The 19,948-nt window shown below is 39.6% G+C and overlaps 1 protein-coding gene across 1 annotated transcript; it reads right to left on the bottom strand.

The window, feature by feature from the left end:
• Positions 1–12,923: 12,923 nt before the first annotated feature.
• LOC112185787 (probable LRR receptor-like serine/threonine-protein kinase At3g47570) lies at positions 12,924–19,308 on the bottom strand. Its single transcript, XM_040513331.1, has 6 exons — positions 18,915–19,308; positions 15,920–17,908; positions 14,692–15,815; positions 13,580–14,161; positions 13,408–13,481; positions 12,924–13,046 (listed from the first exon to the last, which is right to left on the bottom strand). Exons 1-3 carry the CDS (start codon positions 19,306–19,308, stop codon positions 15,424–15,426), a joined length of 2,775 nt encoding a protein of 924 aa, XP_040369265.1. The 3' UTR covers positions 12,924–13,046; positions 13,408–13,481; positions 13,580–14,161; positions 14,692–15,423.
• Between the last annotated feature and the right edge of the window lie 640 nt (positions 19,309–19,948).

A 19,948-nucleotide genomic window follows, 5' to 3' on the forward strand; every position in this document is an offset into this window, starting at 1 on the left:
GTACGCCAACCACCACCAGTAATTGCCAACGTTGAGACCTTGGGCTGCATCAACACCATCGATGGCGGTGCTCCAATCACCAACATGTCTCACAGGGCAAGAAAGCGCTATGAACGCACTAATCACCCAAAGAAAGTTTGCAACATCCGCTACGAAAGATCCGCCAAACTCCCGAGATCAGGTTGGGAACCTATTACCTTCTCAGAGGAGGAGGAGCGCGGAGTACATTTACCCCATGACGACCCATTCTTGGTCGATGCCATTCTTGGCAAATTCTCGGTGGGGAGAATCTTGGTGGATAGCGGGTCCGCTGTCAACGTCATCTTCAGCGGTTGCTACGACCATCTCAAGAGGAACAAAAAACTACTCCAGGATCACGAGCCACTGCTCAGCTTCTCCGGTGACGTCACACAACCGCTAGGGTCGGATTACATGTGACTGGTTATTGGCACTAGTCCATACATGGCGGAGATTTCTCACCAATGGAGCGCGTTAGTCGCTGGTCGACCAGCAACTCCCAACCGGTCAGCAGTCGGAAATCAAGCAAGTTTCTGTTCCGCCAGCAACCTCTGATCCTCGCTACGCGACACTCTTCTTCGCGCGTTAGCGTGTACCGTAGACCCGCTGCACAAAAACAGTAATCGTTAGTGAGAATACAAGTGCAAATACGTGAACACGCCAACTACTTTTAGCGGAAACCGGATACCAACCTCGAATGGGTTGGAACTCGGACTTAATCCTAAATGTCGGCCCTTCCTCATTCGATCTGGCGTGGTACTCCCAACCCTCTGTGGCGACGCAGAAGGTCCCCCGCCAGTAGGACATTGAGTCCCTTAGATTCTCGATCAGCTTGGGCGCTCCCTGCCGGCGGCTTAAGTTCACTTGCCCTTTGCAACCTCGGCGCTTCACGTACACCAGCTCGTAGAAGTGAAGCACTTCCGCCACAGTAGGCCCCTCGCACCTGGACAACCGCCAAAGGGAGTTCATGGCCAACATCAACCGCCATATGTTGGGGCAAATCTGACCAAACGCAAGGCCAAATTCGCACACCAGGATTTGGAGGTTCCGCACCAACGGGAGTGTCACTCCTTGGCGGAATATCGCCTCATGAACGGCAGCAAATCCCGCTGGGAGAATCGAGGCCTTCTCATCCGCTGTCGGCGGGCGCAGCTTCACCAACCCCAGCAACCGGAACGTCTGTTTCATTCGGTTGACAGCAGCGGCGTTCATCCGCCCACCTGCCTCATCGACGGCGGTGCCATCCGAGAGGAACCACGCCGATTCAGCATTCTGCCCCGCTATTTCTTCTTCCCCAGCAGAGCCGCTAGCAGCACTATTGCTCGCCAAACGCTCGTCGCGCCTAGCTTTGGCAGCAGCGGCCTCACCCGCCCTAGAGCTCTCCGGACGCGAACCACGACCCATAGCTACTTCCCAGAGGATGGTCTGTAGCGGCTCAACTTCTAGCGGTTCTGGCAGTGAGGTTCCTGCATGGGCAGACGGACGCAACGAATCAATAAAAATCCTATCCGCCGCGCTGAACGACACGTCAGACCCGGAATCCTCACTGCTCGAAATCTCTATGACGTTAGCCATCCCAAACCCTAAAACCCACATCAGTTAGCACAAGCACAGATCTAGCCTATACTCACATCAGTTGTAGCCAAGGGCATCAAGAACAAAACCCAGAAAATGCCAAAATACAAACAAACGCACTCAACCCAGATTGGGCCATCCAAATCCTTAACCACTAACGCTTGGCCAACCATAATTCAACCCCCCCCCCCCAAAAAAAAAATCCCATTTCACACCTCAGAACACACCCAATAAAACCAGCAATTATCCCAGGAAGACAAAAACAACAAAACCCAGAAAATAGGAGAAACAAAAGGAAGAGGGGGGAGGGGGGGAAATCCAGGTACCAACCTCAGTGATGAAGTCTTCGACACGGTGGTGCACGACAATCCTGGGGGGCTATGGTCGTAGTCTCTCCGGGAATGGTATACCCAAGCTTCGGCACACTCTTTCTTCGGTCTCGGACAAACAGGGCTTGATGACGATGACAAGGTTTTCAAATTTTCACAAAGTGTCAAATCTCCCAAGGTTCCCCCCCCTTTTATGTCAGCATCAACGCGTCCTAAGCCGTCCGCTCCATAACGACATCACATACCAGCCGTACACGTGTCATCAGTCTCCACTCACTCTCCGGATTACCCGAGGTGTTACCTCGGTTACAAAACCCACAGTTACTATCATTAAAGGCAAGAAGACGGACATGCTTAGGAGACAAGCCTACGCACGCTAACCCGCTATGGGTTCGACACGTGTTAACCACCGCGGGGATGACTTCATAAATACCGCTGAAGTCTCCGCTGAGCGAAACCCCGCTAGTGGAACTTCTCACTTGTCATCTTCTAAGAGATGAAGTCTCCGCCGAGCGAAACCCCGCCGGCGGAACTTCTCCCTATATCGTCCCGCACGATGAGTATCTTCCGCTGTACACCTCTGGCGGAACCCACTTTCATCTTGCAAACTGCGTGCATTGTTTAGACGCAATGTTGTTCAAACAAAATACCACTAGGCACGTCTGCCGGACACTACTTCCCGCTACATTTAGCGGGGGATATCCGCCAAAATGCGTATCCCGAGGCCACGCCTCTCTGACAACAACCGCCACGCGGTGTTACCGTCAGACCGTCCCTACGGGACACGGGGACTAGTCAACAGTCTACGACGGCCCTGATCAGCCACGTTGACCCCCGTCATTTGGGTGCTAAGCATTGGGCTCGCTACCCAACACCCTCTACTCCGTGCAGCTCCCCCTCAACAAACAACTTGCCGACCATCCGGAGGTCTATCTTCGCTGGGGAGTGGGGGACTCCCTGGGGGGCCCAGCAGGGGCCCACCCGAAAGGGTGTAAAGCGTTTGCTCAGTAAAACCAACGGTTGACAACGCACTGACGCTAATTATGCTCTTGCAAGTCTAGCGAAAGAAAACGCTTCAAACCGCCGAACAACTCCCCAACCAAGATTGCCCTCCTTGACTGGGGAATTGGGGGACTTGTACATACATGTACATTTGCAAACATAATTAGCTATAATGGGCCACGCTCATTGTACCGCCAAAGGTACTAATTCCAACTAAAGGAATGACATGCAGACACACCGCCAGGTGGGCTACAGCCTCAGCGTCGGACCACCTCCAGATCACCTCCGACGCACCGCCATGCGCCACGCCAAGATGGCATCGGAAGCTCCTGAAACTGGGAATTGAATCATATCAGTCCCACATCGAAAACAAAGAGAAGGTCAACCTCTTCCTCACCTATAAAAGGTTCTCTTCTCTCTCCTCATTAATTACGCATTCAATACTTACCTACTGTTACTTTGTCAACATAAATACATTGACTAACTCAGGCATCGGAGAGTTGAAGACCGCCCGGCGCGGTCTCCCTCTGATGCCCATTGTATTTTACTTGACAGGTAACGGGAGCCACAAGAACAACACAAATGTCGATCCGCCCACCGGATCAACGTTAACTAAGGTCCAGCTACTGCTGGACTTTTAGACATTAATAGTGGCCAAATCAGCTAATGTAATTTTAACTGGTATTGTCCGCAAACCGTCGTTAACTCCATCACGTCTAATTCATTTCTGTTTCACTCTATCTATTTTTCAATGGAAAACATTCAAGGTTACGAGAATGTAAATCAAATAAGGTAATATTGCCTCTATATTCATTTTATACTCTTCTATTGGCTAAAGTGGCTGAGGGTTTCTTATGGCTTATGATTAATACTTACTCACCAATGATTAAATAAACGATGAGAATTGAAAAGGCCATAAACAAACTTGGATGAGTATTCAGTAATTTAAAGCAACCATTCATCAAAGAGCAGAGGTTGGAGATTCCCTAGTCAGCTATTTACTCTCTGCAGTTTCTTTGAATACTGAATAAGGCAGTTGAAACTCCTTTGCTATTCACACCAATAATGAAAAAGTGTCTTCACGTGAAAGCCACTAGATTTCAAAAATGAAAAACCTAAAATTCATGATGCAATTGAAATTACAATTGAAATCTGATCTTGGGTAAGATAGGAAGAAATGAAAATAGTTGGGAGTTGGATCCCTAGTTCACAAAGGATCGATCAAACTTCCCAACTCATGAGAGGAGGCTGTTATGTTTACGAGAAAAACCAAAAATGTTAGATTAACGGCAACGTTAAATGGTTTAGGGTATAAAAAGATGATGTGGACTCTTGTAACCATTGGATTACCTAAAGGGTTAAGATTTTATTAAATTTACTAACTTCACGCAATCCTCACTTTAGAGGAGCCGAATCCCTAGTTTGGAGTACATTCCTGCTGCGTAACCAATGTTCTAAAAAACGGCCTAGGCGGTAAGGAACCGATCGGATTTTGGCCTAGGCGTTGGGCTACTAGGCGTCTGCCTAGGCGGGCTAGGCTATGCTAGGCAATGCTGCTTGGGCGGTGCTAGGCGGGGACTAGGCGGCCCTAAACCCTAATTTATTCTATATTTTGACTATTTTTATATTTATAATTAATTTTTAGAGTTTAAATATTTTTATTTTTATTATTATAGGTCATAAAAATAATTTAAAAATTAAAAAAATAAAAACCGCCTAGTCCCCGCCTAGGCCTCTAGGCACTGGTTCCCGGGTCACCGCCCGACTAGCGCCTAGCGTTTTTTAGAACCTTGTGCGTAACTTTGCTTCAAGATGATAAAGGAGGCTTATTCACCAATTTGATAGCCACATACATTGATCCATCAGACTTGCTCAACTTTGTCAACTAAAATAACAAGAAATGCCTATTTTGTAAATGGCAAAGATTCTCACTGGCCTGCTGTATAGTTTGAACCCTGGAAAATCATTTTGGTAATATCTTGTCCTAGTATGACTTGGAGTATTCACGGACAAACTATTTGGTCCTTTCCGAGGCATATTGAGGATGTCATAGTTGAAGCTGTCAAAAATAGCCAAACAATAATTACAGAACAATAACAATTCAAAACAATTCCTTACGGAAGTGGAGCAAACTTGACTACCAGCATCAATAAGTTTCATCAATTAATGTTTAGAAATTATGATGGAAATCCTTTAATTGCTGCTTGTAGGATTCTTGGTTCTACTAACATTTTAGTTGCAGAAGCTACTGCCTTGAGGGAAGGTCTTTGTACAACTTTTCTTCAAAAAGTCTCTCATTTCATTGTAGAAGGAGATTCAAAACTTCTCATTGCATATTGGGTAGAACATCTACTCCCTGGAGAATCCCCATCCCGGTTAGAGATATCAAGCAATTGGCTTCTCAACTCCATTATATTATTGTCAGACATATCTTTAGAGAAGGTAATTTTGTAGCTGACCAACTGACATCTTTAGCTTATGAACATTAGAATCCTAAGGTCTGGTTTTCTTACTTATCCATTTCGACATCCTCAACATTCCATTCAGATCAGTTGGAAGGGGTTTGTGGTATTTCCTTGTAACTTTTTTCTCTCATAAAAAAAAAATTTAATGTTTAACAATTTATAGAGGAATTGAAAACATAAATTAAGGCACATATAATATGAGATCCTACCAAACTCAACCCAAATGTAGGAGTAAAAGGTGATACACACCAATCTATCTCTTACCAAACTGGCTGGAGATAGTATACACACGTTTACACTACTAATTAAGGGAAGTTAGCTCTCTGCCTTTAGTCCTTTACTTACAATCAGCATATGAAACCTCAAAACACGTTCAAAGACATGATTAGGTATAGATATTATGATTGACAAAGAAATGTGTTGATCAAATTGTTAATGGGCGGAATCATCAATCCAAAGAAGGTTCATAGCAGCTAGACTCATTTTTGGAGAGAGTGATGGAAATGCGTAAAAAACAAGCTCAAAGACTTGAACAACTAATGGACCCATTAAAGTGGACTTGAGTGCTCTCCCATTCAAGTAAACTTGAATGCTCTCCTTAGATGGCCCTTTGAGACCAATTTGTAATGATTTAGTTTGTTTGTGGTGTATTTTTTTTTTTACCTCTCCATGTAACAAAAATAAAGAGGCTTCTCCCCTTAGTTAAAAGCACTATGTTGGATTAAGAATTGGGCAAAATGTTCATACAATACCTCAACTATCACAAAATACACTTTTTCGTTCCTACAAATTTTTAGGGAGTTTGGTGGTACATTTACCATCCTTCCGTTGCATATCCTTCTTCTGTTAGGTAAGCGAGGAGGAGTGTGAGTCTGATCAGAGATGCAGCAAGTGAATGAAGAGATATTAGACTTGTTTTTGTAAAAACCATATACATGCTCACAATCATATGCATACAAGAATCAAGACTTACCTTCAGCAATTACTGGCATGGATTCCATCTCTACAACTGCACAACAACAATCACTAGAATATAGGCTTCTGTTGTTTACCAACTTGCTTCTCAATGGACAGAACAATATGCAATAATCGTGGTGGCAACAGGAACCAATTCATCTGTATATATAGGTGACTTAAACCTCAAGAAGCTTCCCATTAAAGCTATCCATATCGGTTTAGGTTTCCTAGTTAGATTCTTAATATAACACTTCATTGTAGTCTTTCTTGCAGACTAAGAATAGGATTACTTACCTTAATGAATAGATACACTCTTCCATTAAGTTACAAGTATTGATTTGAGTTTGTGTCCATGTTAAACTAGATTTGACATTTAGCTAATTATCAATATACTTAATGTTAATGTGTGACAAGTCCATATTTGATTCTAATACTCTCCCCCTTGGACTGACACATATTAACTTTAATAACTTGCACCAGAAAATGCCATAATCTATTTAACTTACTGAAGTGCGCGCCAGACAACAATTCAAACCAGAACTCCATTCCAACATGGTCAGATCACAATTACTTATGCAGAGCAAGAAACAAAATACATTTGATCAAAAATGCAGAGTTTCAAAACCACAAACACAAGCTTCTGCAATCCACATGTGTCTAACCAGAAGTGATAAGATATATGCTAATGAGTATCAACAAGAAGGCATATACCAGGTCCTACTTTATGTTTCTTAAACCAGAAACTCAAGCAATTTACTGAACACTGATGGCTTAAAATTATTGCTTGAACCTTAAGATCATGCTATACATGATTTAAGCCATCTGATAGCAAGTATAACTTCAAGTACAAAATCGACAATTTTCAGAACATTCAATAAAAGCTGCAGCAATAACCAAAATATGAAAATACTTCAAAATTTCATTTATAACTTTAAACTGTCATTACAATTAAGTTGTGATAAACAAAAATAAAAGATCACAACTAAAACACAAGAACTCAAAAAACCTCATAATTTTAAATTGCTCCAACTGGAATAACTCTCTACTAAACTTAAGCATCTAGATTAGCTAAAACTCCAATGCTTGCTATATGATTCTGGAATGCAGCCACTGGCAAGGCCTTGGTGAAAGGATCTGCTAGCTGTGAATTTGTGTCAATACTCAAAACAGCTATTTCACCATGTTTTACCCTTTCTCTAACACTATAATACTTTAAATCAATATGCTTGGAATTATTTGATCTTTTACTATTCTTACTAAAGAAAACAGCTGCTTCATTATCACAATAAATCACAAGTGTATCAGCCACAATGTGACTCAACACTTTAGTCTGCATAAAAAAATTCATGATCCAAAGTCCTTCACACACAGTCTCATACACTGCAATAAATTCAGCTTCCATGGTGGAAGTTGAAACAAGTGTTTGTTTCATGGTCTTCCAAGCAATAGCACCTCCTGCAAGCATGAACACATATCCACAAGTCGACTCCTGGGAGTCTGGATAATTCGCTGCAAAATAAAATCCAACAAGTTCAGATCCTCCACTTGTCTATACACTAGCATGTGACTTTTAGTTCTTTGCAGATACCTCAACACTTTCTTCCCAGCTACCCAATGCTCATGACCTGGATTAGCTTGAAACCTTGATAAAATCTCTACTGCAAAAGACAAGTCTGGCCTAGTGCAGACTTGTGCATACATGAGACTTCCTACAAGTCTAGCATAAGGCTTTGACTCCATATTTTCTTTTTCAATATCACTTTTGGGACTTTGCTTCTTGGTTAGTTTATCTCCTTTGGACATGGGAACTTCTCCTGCTGCACACTTTTCCATACCAAATCTCTTTAAAATTTTGGTAATATAATTCTATTGAGACAACCCAAGTAGTCCCTGTGCCCTATCTCTTTTAATCTCAATGCCTAGTACATAGGATGCTTCTCCTAAGTCTTTCATGTCAAAATTCTTTGACAAAAAACTCTTGGTATCTTTAAGCAGTTTAATGTTACTGCTAGCCAAAAGTATATCATCCACATAGAGTACCCGAAAAATAAAATTGTTCCCAACTGTCTTCAAATAAACACATTCATCAACAAGATTTTTTGTAAATCCAAAAGTAGAAATCACAGAATAAAATTTCTTGTACCACTGTCTAGAAGCTTGTTTTAGGCCATAAATTGATTTTCTTAACTTGCATACTAAGTTTTCACTTCCAGCTTGCACAAAACCTTCTGGTTGCCTCATATAAATCACTTCATCTAGTTCACCATTCAAAAAAGCTGTTTTAACATCCATCTGGTGCAGCTCCATATCAAAATGAGCCACTAAAACCATGATTATTCTAAACGAGTCTTTTGTAGAAACTGGAGAAAAAGTCTCAGTAAAGTCAATGCCCTCCTTCTGTGTAAAACCCTTGGCAACTAACCTTGCTTTATGTCTCTCTACATTGCAATTTGCATCTCTTTTGGTTTTGAAAACCCATTTACAACCTATAGGCTTCTGTTTGGGGTCAGGTTCAACTAATTCCCAAACTACATTTTGGCTCATGGAATCAATTTCTGCTTCCATTGCTAGCTGCCATTGATGATATTCACTACTTCCAATGGCCTGAGTAAATGTAGTTGGATCATTGACCTCTGCACAGTCCATTTCAATTTCTACTTCTTGCAGATAAACAATGTAGTCACTCTCTTCCTCCCCATAAGTTGGTTTTCTTGCTCTCTGTGATCTTCTAGGCTGAGCTACTGGAGGATTTTGAGGTTCTTCATCAGGGATTTGTTCAGGTACTTGATCAGTTACTCGACCAATTACGTGGCCAGTTACTTGACCAGGTACAGGTACTTGGTCAGTGACATGGTCAGTTACTTAACCAGGTACAGTTACTTGGTCAGTTACGTGACCAGTTACTTGATCAGGGACAGGTACTTGATCAGTTACTTGGTTAGGTACTTTTTGTTCTAAAGGCAATGCTACACTTATATTCTCATCTGACACAATTTCCTCAAAATTTGAGGTTACATCCTCAAAATTTGTATTGTGAACTTTTTCACTTAGAAACTTTACTTGATGTGTTTCAAAAATTCGAGGTGAATGATGAGCAGAATATAAGTTATAACCTTTAGATTTATCTGGATAACCTATAAAATAGCAACTAACAGTTTTGGGATCAAGCTTATTCAAGCTTAGATTATAAATCCTAGCTTCTACATTGCATCCCCAAACATTACAGTGATGAAGACTAGGTTTCCTGCCACACTAAAGATCAAAAGCAGTCTTTTCTATAGCTTTACTAGGTGTCCTGTTGCAAATATAATTTGCAGTTTTTAAAGCCTCACCCCACAGAAATTTTGGCAAGCCGGTTGTACACATCATGCATCTAACCATGTTCAAAAGAGTCCTATTCTTTCTCTCTGCAACACCATTCTGTTGTGGATTATATGGTGTTGTATATTGAGCTTTAATTCCATTGTCTTGCAAAAACAAGGCAAATGGACCCTTTTGTTGGCCGGATTCAGTGTACTTTCCATAGAACTTTCCCCCTCTATCTGACCTTACTGTTTTGAATTTATTTTTCTAGTTGATTTTCTACCTCAGACTTAAAGATTTGAAAGGCTTTCAATGCTTGTGCCTTTTCTGAAAGTAGATAAATATAACTATATCTAGAAAAGTCATCAATGAATGTGATAAAATACACATTCCCACAGATAGTTTGGTGCCTAAATGGACCACATATATCAGTGTGTATGAGTTCTAGTAAATTTTGGCTTCTATATGCAGTCTTCTTTCTAGTATTGGTTATTTTTCCCTTAAAGCATTCCACACAGTCTGTTAGATCAGAAAAATCAAGTTCATTTAGGATTTTGTTTTTCACCAAAATTTTCAGTCTCTCTTTTGAAACATGGCTGAGTCTTCTATGCCATAAAAATGCAGACTTTTCATTTAGCTTGGTTCTTTTAACACCTGTTAAAGTGCTAGTACTGTTTGTGTTATCTTCAATAAGTAAAATTTCTTGTTGAGCCATTGAACAACTTAACTGTAAATAATCATTCGAGATAACACCAGAACCAATTTGAACAGAATTTGTAGAAATAAGAATTCCATTACTATCAATAACAAGTCTACAACCAGATTTTACTAAAAGAGAAATTGAAACCAAATTCCTTCTCATGGATGGTACATAAAAAACATTGTCCAAAACTAACAATTTTCCTAATCCTAGATCAAGCTTTAAGGTGCCAATAGCCTTGACTGCCACTCTCATGCCATTGCCCACACACAGGTTCACTTCATCACTTTTTGGGATTCTCCTCCTTATGAATCCCTGCAAAGAATTAGAAATATGAATAGGTGAGCCTGAATCTATCCACCAAGACTGTGGTTCAACATTTATAAGATTAATTTCTAAAGAAAAAATTGTATTAGAAAAAATCTTACCCTTTTTGGCTAACCAGTTCTTATAGCCAGTGTAGTCCTTTTTCATGTGTCCTACTCTTTTGCAAAAGTAGCACTTGAACCTAAATGGCCAGTTTTCCTTGGCCATTGCAGCTGTTGAACTCTTAGTTATGGTTTTGGTAGGCTTGAGCTTGTTCTTGGGCTTTTTCTTCTTAGGCTTCTCTATGAGATTTATGGCTGTAGCAGGTTCTTTTTCTTCCTTAATCCTAGCTTCCTCATCAACACAGATGGATATAAGTTCATCTAAAGTCCAGTTTCGCTTTTGTGAATTGTAACTGGTTCTTAGATGACTAAAACTATTAGGTAAGGAATGTAGTGCATAATGCACTACCTGCTCATCCCTAATCCCCATCAATAGCTCCCTGAGTCTGCCGTTTATATTGATCCTCTTCATGATATGCTCTCTAACTCCCCTTGTACCCATGTACTTCAAATCATGAAACTCCTTGGTTAGCCTAGCAGCTTTTGCCTTTTCACTTTCTTTAAACTTAGCACCTATGAGTTCCAGAAAATCTGATGCTAGCTCAGGTTCTTCTATACTTCCCCTGACAGTCTTGGACATAGAGGTACGAATGAGGTTCTTAGCCATTCTATTGGATCTATGCCACTTCTTGTAAAAGTCAGTTTCTTTCTTGGTGCTCTTTTCATTCAACTCTTCAGGCTTATCCACAGTAAAGCAATAGTCTATATTCTCATGCATTCCCATATAGTTCTCTACAGAATCTAGCCAAGCACTATAGTTGGTTCCAGTTAGCATCAAGACACTGTTCAAGTTCATGTAAGAGTTACCTAAGGAGCAAAACAAAATTCGAGTGAGTTCTCAATTTGTAAAGAAAATAACTTTAAGTTTTCTGTGTTTTATTTAGCTTTAAGCAACCAAAACAAGAACATAAAGAAAACCTAAACAATGCATACTTGCATTCATGTCAGTCCATAACCAAAAATAATGTTAAGCAACACTTTTGAGCAGAAGCATAACATCCTGGAGTTCTTTATCAATATGCCATGTGCAATGAAAACAAGTTATCCAAAGAAATTTATCCACATCTTTAGACAGAAGAAAAATTTCTAAGTATCTGTATTTATTTTCATCAAGCATGCACACTGCTGTTTTGTATTCTAAAACCATACTTGACCACTTCTTTGGAAGATAAAATTGAAACATAGTTTTAAAACACAAAACACAATTTCAGTTTTGTTACTCGATCAGTTACCTGACCAGTTACTTGGTCAGTTACCTGATCAGTGTTTTTTGTCAACATCAATGAAGAATTCTTTGTGCATCATAATCACTTATGCCAACAGAAAACCACAAAACATATGAGCTCTTTTACTTTATATTCTATCCAGATTCATCCTTGTAAGAAAATTAAGCTCTTGTATCTGTCAACTTTAACTGTGTAAACAATTTCTGGGAGATTTTTGTTCTTCAAACAATTTTACACAATCACAGATACAATACCATATCATCAATCAATTCAACATGCACATCAAAACACAAATACACATTCAAACACAATTGTTTCGATTCCAAGATATCCACAGAACAATCAAGAAATTATAAATTTCATCCGGTCACCATCTACTCTAGCCTAACGCACGCCGGGAATGCTCCTAGGGTTCTTGAGCACAATCAAAATTTAACAATTATGCTATGAATCGAAAACAATTTTCACTGAAAAACTTGTTTTTGCTTTTTCCCCAATTTGCTGCTAAAAATCTCAGCTGAAGCATGAACTTGATAACCAGATGCAGCAATCGACTTTATAGGCTTCTTGATTCACAGCAACCGGGGTTTTGAATCCCTTCCCGAGATGAAAAACATCTCGCGCATTTCCGAATCCAGTCCCAAACCTTCGTCTTGATCAAAACTAACCGTTGTGATACAACAGTCACTTGTTCTTCATGTTTTTGGTCGGGTTTGGGCTTGGATAGTCCGCGTGCTGTGACTGGGACTTGATTAAGTAACTTACTTTGATCAGGTACATGACCAGTTACTTGGTCCGTAAAGCAACTGGTCATGAATAACTAAAGCTTTTCCAAAGTTCTCATCAATTGGTAGCGATTTCCAATACGGGCTCCGAAGAGAGGAAGGCTAGTACTTTTGTGGTTGCAATTTCCACCAAAACAAGCCACATTACAATGCTAACAACAATCAGTATGCTAATCACAATTTATCCAATTGCTTTACACCTTTTTCGGTGTCGGTTAAACTATAAATTAATCCTTTGCGAGTGTTGTAGACCTTCACCTGCAAAATCAGAAGGTAGAAAATGTTTCACCTCTTTTTTGTCAAAGACATCAAAAAAGTAACCCCAACAACTCTTTTTGTGGTACCAACTGAACTGGCACATGATTAATTAAGGAATCTATGCTGCTTGCTCTTGCAGCTCACTATTCAAAATAATTTTCCGAGTGCTAATCACCTTTAGTTATTCATGACAAGTAAGAATGTGAACAGAAGCAGAGTGAAGTGCTATAATATGGTTTTAGAATGAAAGAGATGCATGGTTTCATGGTGTACATTTATGCAAGTAGAACTCCATAACTAAAGATCAATCCATGCTATTTATATGGAACTGAGAGGTGCTGATATATAACTACGGGCTTACCAGCTAATCTGTTAGAGCTCTTCAGCACCTCTTCCTCACTCATGAACCTCATGAGGTCCTCCTCCTCAATGGACCTACTCAAATGAAGGCAAAATATATGTCGAATGATCAAAACTGAAAAGGTGACCAGAATATCATTGAATACACGCGTTATTAAGGTAGCATTTCTCACTTGGAACCAAGCAGAGAAACATTAAGGAAATGTGGTAGGCAGCAGCAGTTGCTTCCATCTCACTGGCAATCTCCTTGCTATTCTGTTCACCCCCTTAATCGTCCAACTCAGTACAGGAGAAGGTGGACAGCCATGCGGACCTAGGAACCGCATCCACCAATACCTCCATGGTCCTAGCTGAAACCTCTTCAATCTTCATTTTCAGAAGCTTTCCCATATCAATGTATTATTTCTCCTCTCCAGCTTTAGCCTTCTTTGGCCTCCTGAAACTCATTAATTACCCATCCATCTCAATCTCAATCAGCAAAGACACAGCAAAGAGTCAAAAGACACAGGAAAGAGGATATTGGTCAAGTCTTACATGTAGGGTATCAGGAAGCAATAATAGACAAAAGATAAACCAGTTTTGCAAAGAAGACGAAAAAAGCCAGATGAACATGCCAGAACTGAAACATCAATTTCAGAAATGGATTACATAATAGGGTTGGATGAAATGGAAAACCAGAGATAATACTAGAGTAGCATATTGAGGTTGATGATGCCTGCTGTTCAGAGACATTTGCAATATGAAGGTTTCACCGGCTGTTATATATGACCAACTATTGAGAGACTCAAACTTGGATAGCAATTGAGAAATAACTATGGTACTAATGAAAAACCTTAAAATCAACACTGGACAAAACCTATCAAAATTTGAATGACTAAATATTAAGTATGTGGACTCAAAGAAATTGAATAACAAAGCAAAAGTTACCTTATGACGAAACAGGGAAGTGGGAAATACTGGTAAAGAGAGAAAATAGCTAATTCCACTACAGATTCAGTCAGGACCATCAAAACTCAAAAGCACACAAAAGGAAAAGAAAACTGACCAACCTAGTCCAACAGCAATAGAAAAGTGATTCGAATTTCAGAAGTGGGATTATCTTATAAAACAAGGACAAAGAATATAGAAGCTAAGCTAGCTAGCTAGGACTCAATTGCAGCAAGCACCTAGAAACAATTCAAAGGTACCGGCATGTAAGCACTTTTAAATTTACTACTAGAATTAAATTTAGAAGCACAGACCGTAATAGAAGCAACATTAGAAGCTCTTTCTGGTACGTACGTACCATTGGTCTAGCAAAGGACATTCACAAGTTTTGCAACTGGCAAGTACTAGAGCTTAGAGCAACGAATCAGTGTCAGGTTTTTAAGAGACAACAGGTGTCAGACAACTAAATGAGACTACTTCTTCACACACTTAAGCCGATTATCAAGCATCTCTGAGATGTGAGGCTTTCTAGAACACACTTCATTCGATTTGTAATCAGTCTTCTGCAATATAGAATACTAAGAAATTTTAAATTAAAGGCAATCCCGCTTGCAGAAATGACTCCAATTCAGAACAATTTCATATAGACATGATTTGAACAGATGAGAGAAGGATGTGCATCGGCCCTTGAATTGAACTCAATTTCGTACATATATACGTTTTCATCTCATTCAACTTAAGTGCATGCAGTCCTCCACCAGGAAAAAAAATAATCAAAATTAGTGCATCCAAAATCTTCTGTAACTTCAAAGGATTCAAGATAGTTTTATACTGTTCCATGATGAGTACTCTGAGAACTTAAAGATAGAAAAAATTGAGAAAATAGTGGTGCATTAGTTTATTTAAGCAGCTAGCCTCAAAGCAGAAAAACACAGAAACTACAAAACTGTAAGGAGCTAGACGGAAGTTATTTTTGAATGCAGAGGAGTAACTTACCAACCAAACACGAGTCAGAACCATACTATCATACAATTACATAATTAGGTACAAAATCAAATGGCAAGCCAAGATATATAGACACATTAAAGGGTTACCAAACAGGACGACAGTTCAACACCACACCTCCTGCTGCAGTTTGCTTTGAAAACTTGATCTTGATTATTTTAAGCATGGCTACAGCCTCTTGCATGTTTATCCTCTCTTCCGGTGATTCTGCTGAACAAGCAACAGCTAATCTCATAATAGATGATAAGCACTCCCTCTTGCTCAGGAACTCATGATCCTCCTCGGTTCCAAGTAAAGTAGCATCCACAACATCAACTATCGCATTTGCAACTAGGTGATTTGCAACCCATTGACTTAATCTCATTTCCCCAATGAAGATCTCATCAGTTGGTTTCCTTCTTGTAAATGTTTCCATCACTACAATACCGAAGCTATACACATCCCCTCTTCTGGTCACTATTCCTTCCGTTCCATACTCTGCGTACATAAGATTGATTTAAAAACAGATAAAAAAAATTACAAAATCTTTCATAACTAAGGACAATACAGAGAATTGAAAGATTACTAAAAGAGCACAACACCTGGTGCAATATACCCAATTGTGGCCAGGGTCATGGTTTGAGTCATAGAATCTCCTCCACCCGAGAGTTTTGCAATACCAAAATCAGCAACATGTGCAACCATATCATCATCTAGTAAGATGTTGCTCGGCTTCAAATCGCAATGGACAATAGGTACTTCATAATCATGGTGAAGGTACTCCAATGCCGATGCAACATCTATCATTATATCCAACCTCTGCACTAAGTCCAAAGAAGAATTCTGAGAATACAACCACTTCTCAAGGCTCCCATTAGGCATGTAATTCAATACAAGACCTTTGAAATCAATTTGACTACAACAACTGATGACTTTGACAAGATTTCTGTGACGAACATTACTTAGCATTTCACATTCAACCTCAAAACTTGCAAATGCCCCTTCTAAATCCAAATTGAAAACCTTTATTGCAACATCTGCCTCATCTGGAAATGTTCCTTTATATACTGAGCCAAAACCCCCAATACCAAGTAAGTTGCTTTCATTGAATCCATCTGTCGCACACAGGAGCTCTTGGTATGAAACCCTTCTGCATAAAACTTGAGGCATCAAGATAATATGTGCTGCAGCTGTTGCATTCTTTTTTCTGTGTAACATCAACATCCAAATTATGGAGGTCGCAAGAAGCATTGCTGACAAGATCCCCGGAATAATAGATTTCAAGATAGACATACTAGCTTTTCTTTTGCATGGTAGAACTTCAAATTGGGATGCACCACAGAGTCCATGGTTTGAAACAAATGATTCAGTAGAGAAGTTTTTGAAAGGACCGCCGCTTGGAATTTCTCCTTGGAGTCTGTTGAAAGACAAATTCAGATGCTTGAGATGTGAGAGTGCTTCTAGAGACTTTGGAATCACTCCAGTGAAACTATTTCGAGATAAATCCAACAGTTCTAAGCTTAAGCAGGTAGCAAAGGAACTAGGAATAGGGCCTTCTAGATTGTTATGTGCTAAGGAGAGATTGACCAAACTCACTAAACTCTCAATGCTACTTGGTATACTCCCAGATAATTGGTTGTATGATACATTTATGTATATCGCAACTTTCAAATTACCAACACCACCTGATAGAGGTCCAATTAGAGAATTGGATGACAAGTCTAGTTGCAAGATATCTGTAAGTCCCCACAAGGTTGATGGTATTGTGGAATTCAACAAATTGGACTCCAAGTATAGAAGTCTTAGAGATGCTGTTAGATTACCCAAGCAGGAAGGTACAGAACCAGAGAGTTGATTCCCACCCAAGTACAAACCAAATAAGTTTTCTAGTTGACAAAGCTCATCTGGAATGTATCCTTGCAATGTGTTATCATACATACCCAAACCTTGAAGATTATGTAGTCTTCCCATTGAGCTTGGAATTGGCCCGCTCAATTGATTGCCTCCCAGGTTTAAAACTGTCAAGCTACTTAAATTCCCAATATCACTAGGGATGTTACCTCTCAAGCTGCAATTTTCTAAAAAAAGATTTTGAAGTGATGCAGAGAAATTACTGAAGGACATCGAAAGCTTGGCATTTAATGGATTGCTTCCGACGGATAAAACACTCAAATTTCTAAGATTTGGCAGACAAGAAAAAATATTAACTTCTGGAGTAGAGGTATCAATGGTCAAATTATTGCTAAACAATGAGAGCCGTTCAAGGTTTGTCAAGAGGCACAGGGTGGTTGGAATAAATCCAGAAAAAGAGTTAAGTCCCAGTTCTATTCTCCGAAGCTCAGAAGCATTGGAGATGGATTTGGGGATTACTCCACTGAGGTGATTCCCTCCTGCATAAAACTCTTCTAGTTTTGGAAGCGCAAGGCCTATATCTGTTGGGAGGCTACCTGAAAGCTGATTGAGGTTGAGATCTAATCCTGTTATTGTGGACATATTGAAGATTGAGGATGGGATATGGCCATTTAGATTATTTTGAGCGAGCGACAATTTCTCTAAATTTGGAAGATAACCAATCTCATATGGTATAGGACCTGCAACAGTTATATCAACACCCTGGCATTATTCCATATACTAGAAAAACCACAGGAGAAAATTTTAATTTTAATTTTATTTTTATTTCTTGATTTTCTTTTTCTGAACATGGAAAGTGAGGAGAGAGATAAAATTGGGGGAGATGAGAAAATAAATAGTTATAAAATTTAATTAGGAAATTAGGAACGTTGCTTTATAAATTTTAATCAACAAAATTGTTGGAAGTCATACCTTCAAAATTATTATTACCAAGGTACCTGTCAAATAGTTCGAGCTAATATCAATCGTTTTTATGTGGGTTAAGTGATTAATAGGTATGCTATATAATAAAAAAAGAGTTGTTTACCTTGAGACCATTTGGATGGAAGTGGATCGTCAAGCTAGTTGTAAGAAAAATCCAACTTTTGATTGTTCTAAAGATGTTGACATATATTCTCCAGAAGACTTCCGGTCAAGCTGTTTTCATATAGACTCAAAATAATCAAAGGATACATGCTGAAGACAACTATAAGAATACTCATTTTAATTAAGGCGTTGAAGTTCACTGACAACTTCTCCAAGTGATCTAGAGCGCCAATCTCATTTGGTATTTCTTAAGAACTAACAATCATATATTATAGTTGATCATCTCCATACAAGATGTTTGATTGAAGTTTCAAGTATTGGGCATATGCACAGTTATTTTCTCTTTAGCTAATCCTACAAAACCTATTTGTGACCTACCTACACATTGTTACCATAAAGGTATATCTCCTATAACATTGTTAGGTCTCCAATTACTCTTGTTGTGCAATAATTATTACTTAAAAAAATTAGCGTATATTATACCTTAACATGCTAGCCAATTAAGGTGTTAATAGATTAGCTAGGGTTCCAAATAATTTGGTGAAAGATAGTTTTAGTTCATACCTGAGAGTTGGTTAGAACACAGACTAATTATTTGCAGAGCAGATAAGTTGAAGATTGTAGCTGGTATGGAACCTGAAAATTGATTACCACACAAACCGAATGCTTGAAGTTTGAATAAGGAGCCAAACCATGATGGAATGTCTCCCATGAACTTGTTGTTTCCCAATCTTATAAACTTCAACCGACGTAGGCAAGCCAATTCTTGAGGCAAGATACCGTGAAAACTATTATTTTTGAAGTCCAGAACAACAAGAAAAGATAAGTTGCCTAGCTCCGGAGGAATGGTGCCTGTGAGACCAAAGTGAGATACGTTCAACTTTGCGATTCGATGATGGCGTGCACCACAAGTGACTCCAACCCAGTTACAAACAGGGGTTGTGGTTAACCAGTTGGTGAAGACTATGTTTCGAGGGTCATTGGTGATATGGGCTTTGAGAGCAAGAAGAACAGACCGGTCTGTGGTGATGTTAAGGTTGGTTTGTGCTACCATAGTTAAGCAGCTAGCCGCGTCGCAACAGATCAAGTATATCAGGAAGAACCAAGTAGCTCTCTCCATTGTTTGAATAATGGATATGCAAAGTATGTGGAATTGTTCACTGAGGAGAGTTATAAGAGGAACTAGCTGGAGATAGTTCAATACATATACACACGCTACTAATTCAGAGAGGTTATAGGTCTCCGCTTAATTTTCAATCACATATGCAAACTCACAACACGTCCAAAGACTTGACTAGTACACAGACAAATATGATTGACAAGGAAATATGGGGATCAAAATGTTAATGGATGGATTAATCAATCCATGAGAAGATTGACAAGGAAATGTGTGGATCAAATTGTTAAAGGATGGAATCGTCAATCCAAGAGAAGGCTCTCATAGTAGCTAAACTTCATTTTTGGAGAGAGTAGTGCAAGTGCGTGAAAGACAAGCTCAAAGACTTGAACAACAAATGGACCCATTAAAGTAGACTTGAGAGCTCTCCTTTGTCCATCAAGCTAAACTTCATTTTTGGAGAGTGGTGCAAATGCGTGAAAGACAAGCTCAAAGACTTGAACAACAAATGGACCCATCAAAGTAGACTTGAGAGCTCTCCTTTGTCCATCAATCGCAGAGAAGACTCTCCATTTAG

Source organism: Rosa chinensis, chromosome 2, assembly GCF_002994745.2.
Source record: "Rosa chinensis cultivar Old Blush chromosome 2, RchiOBHm-V2, whole genome shotgun sequence".
In the NCBI taxonomy this organism is placed as follows: Eukaryota; Viridiplantae; Streptophyta; class Magnoliopsida; order Rosales; family Rosaceae; genus Rosa; species Rosa chinensis.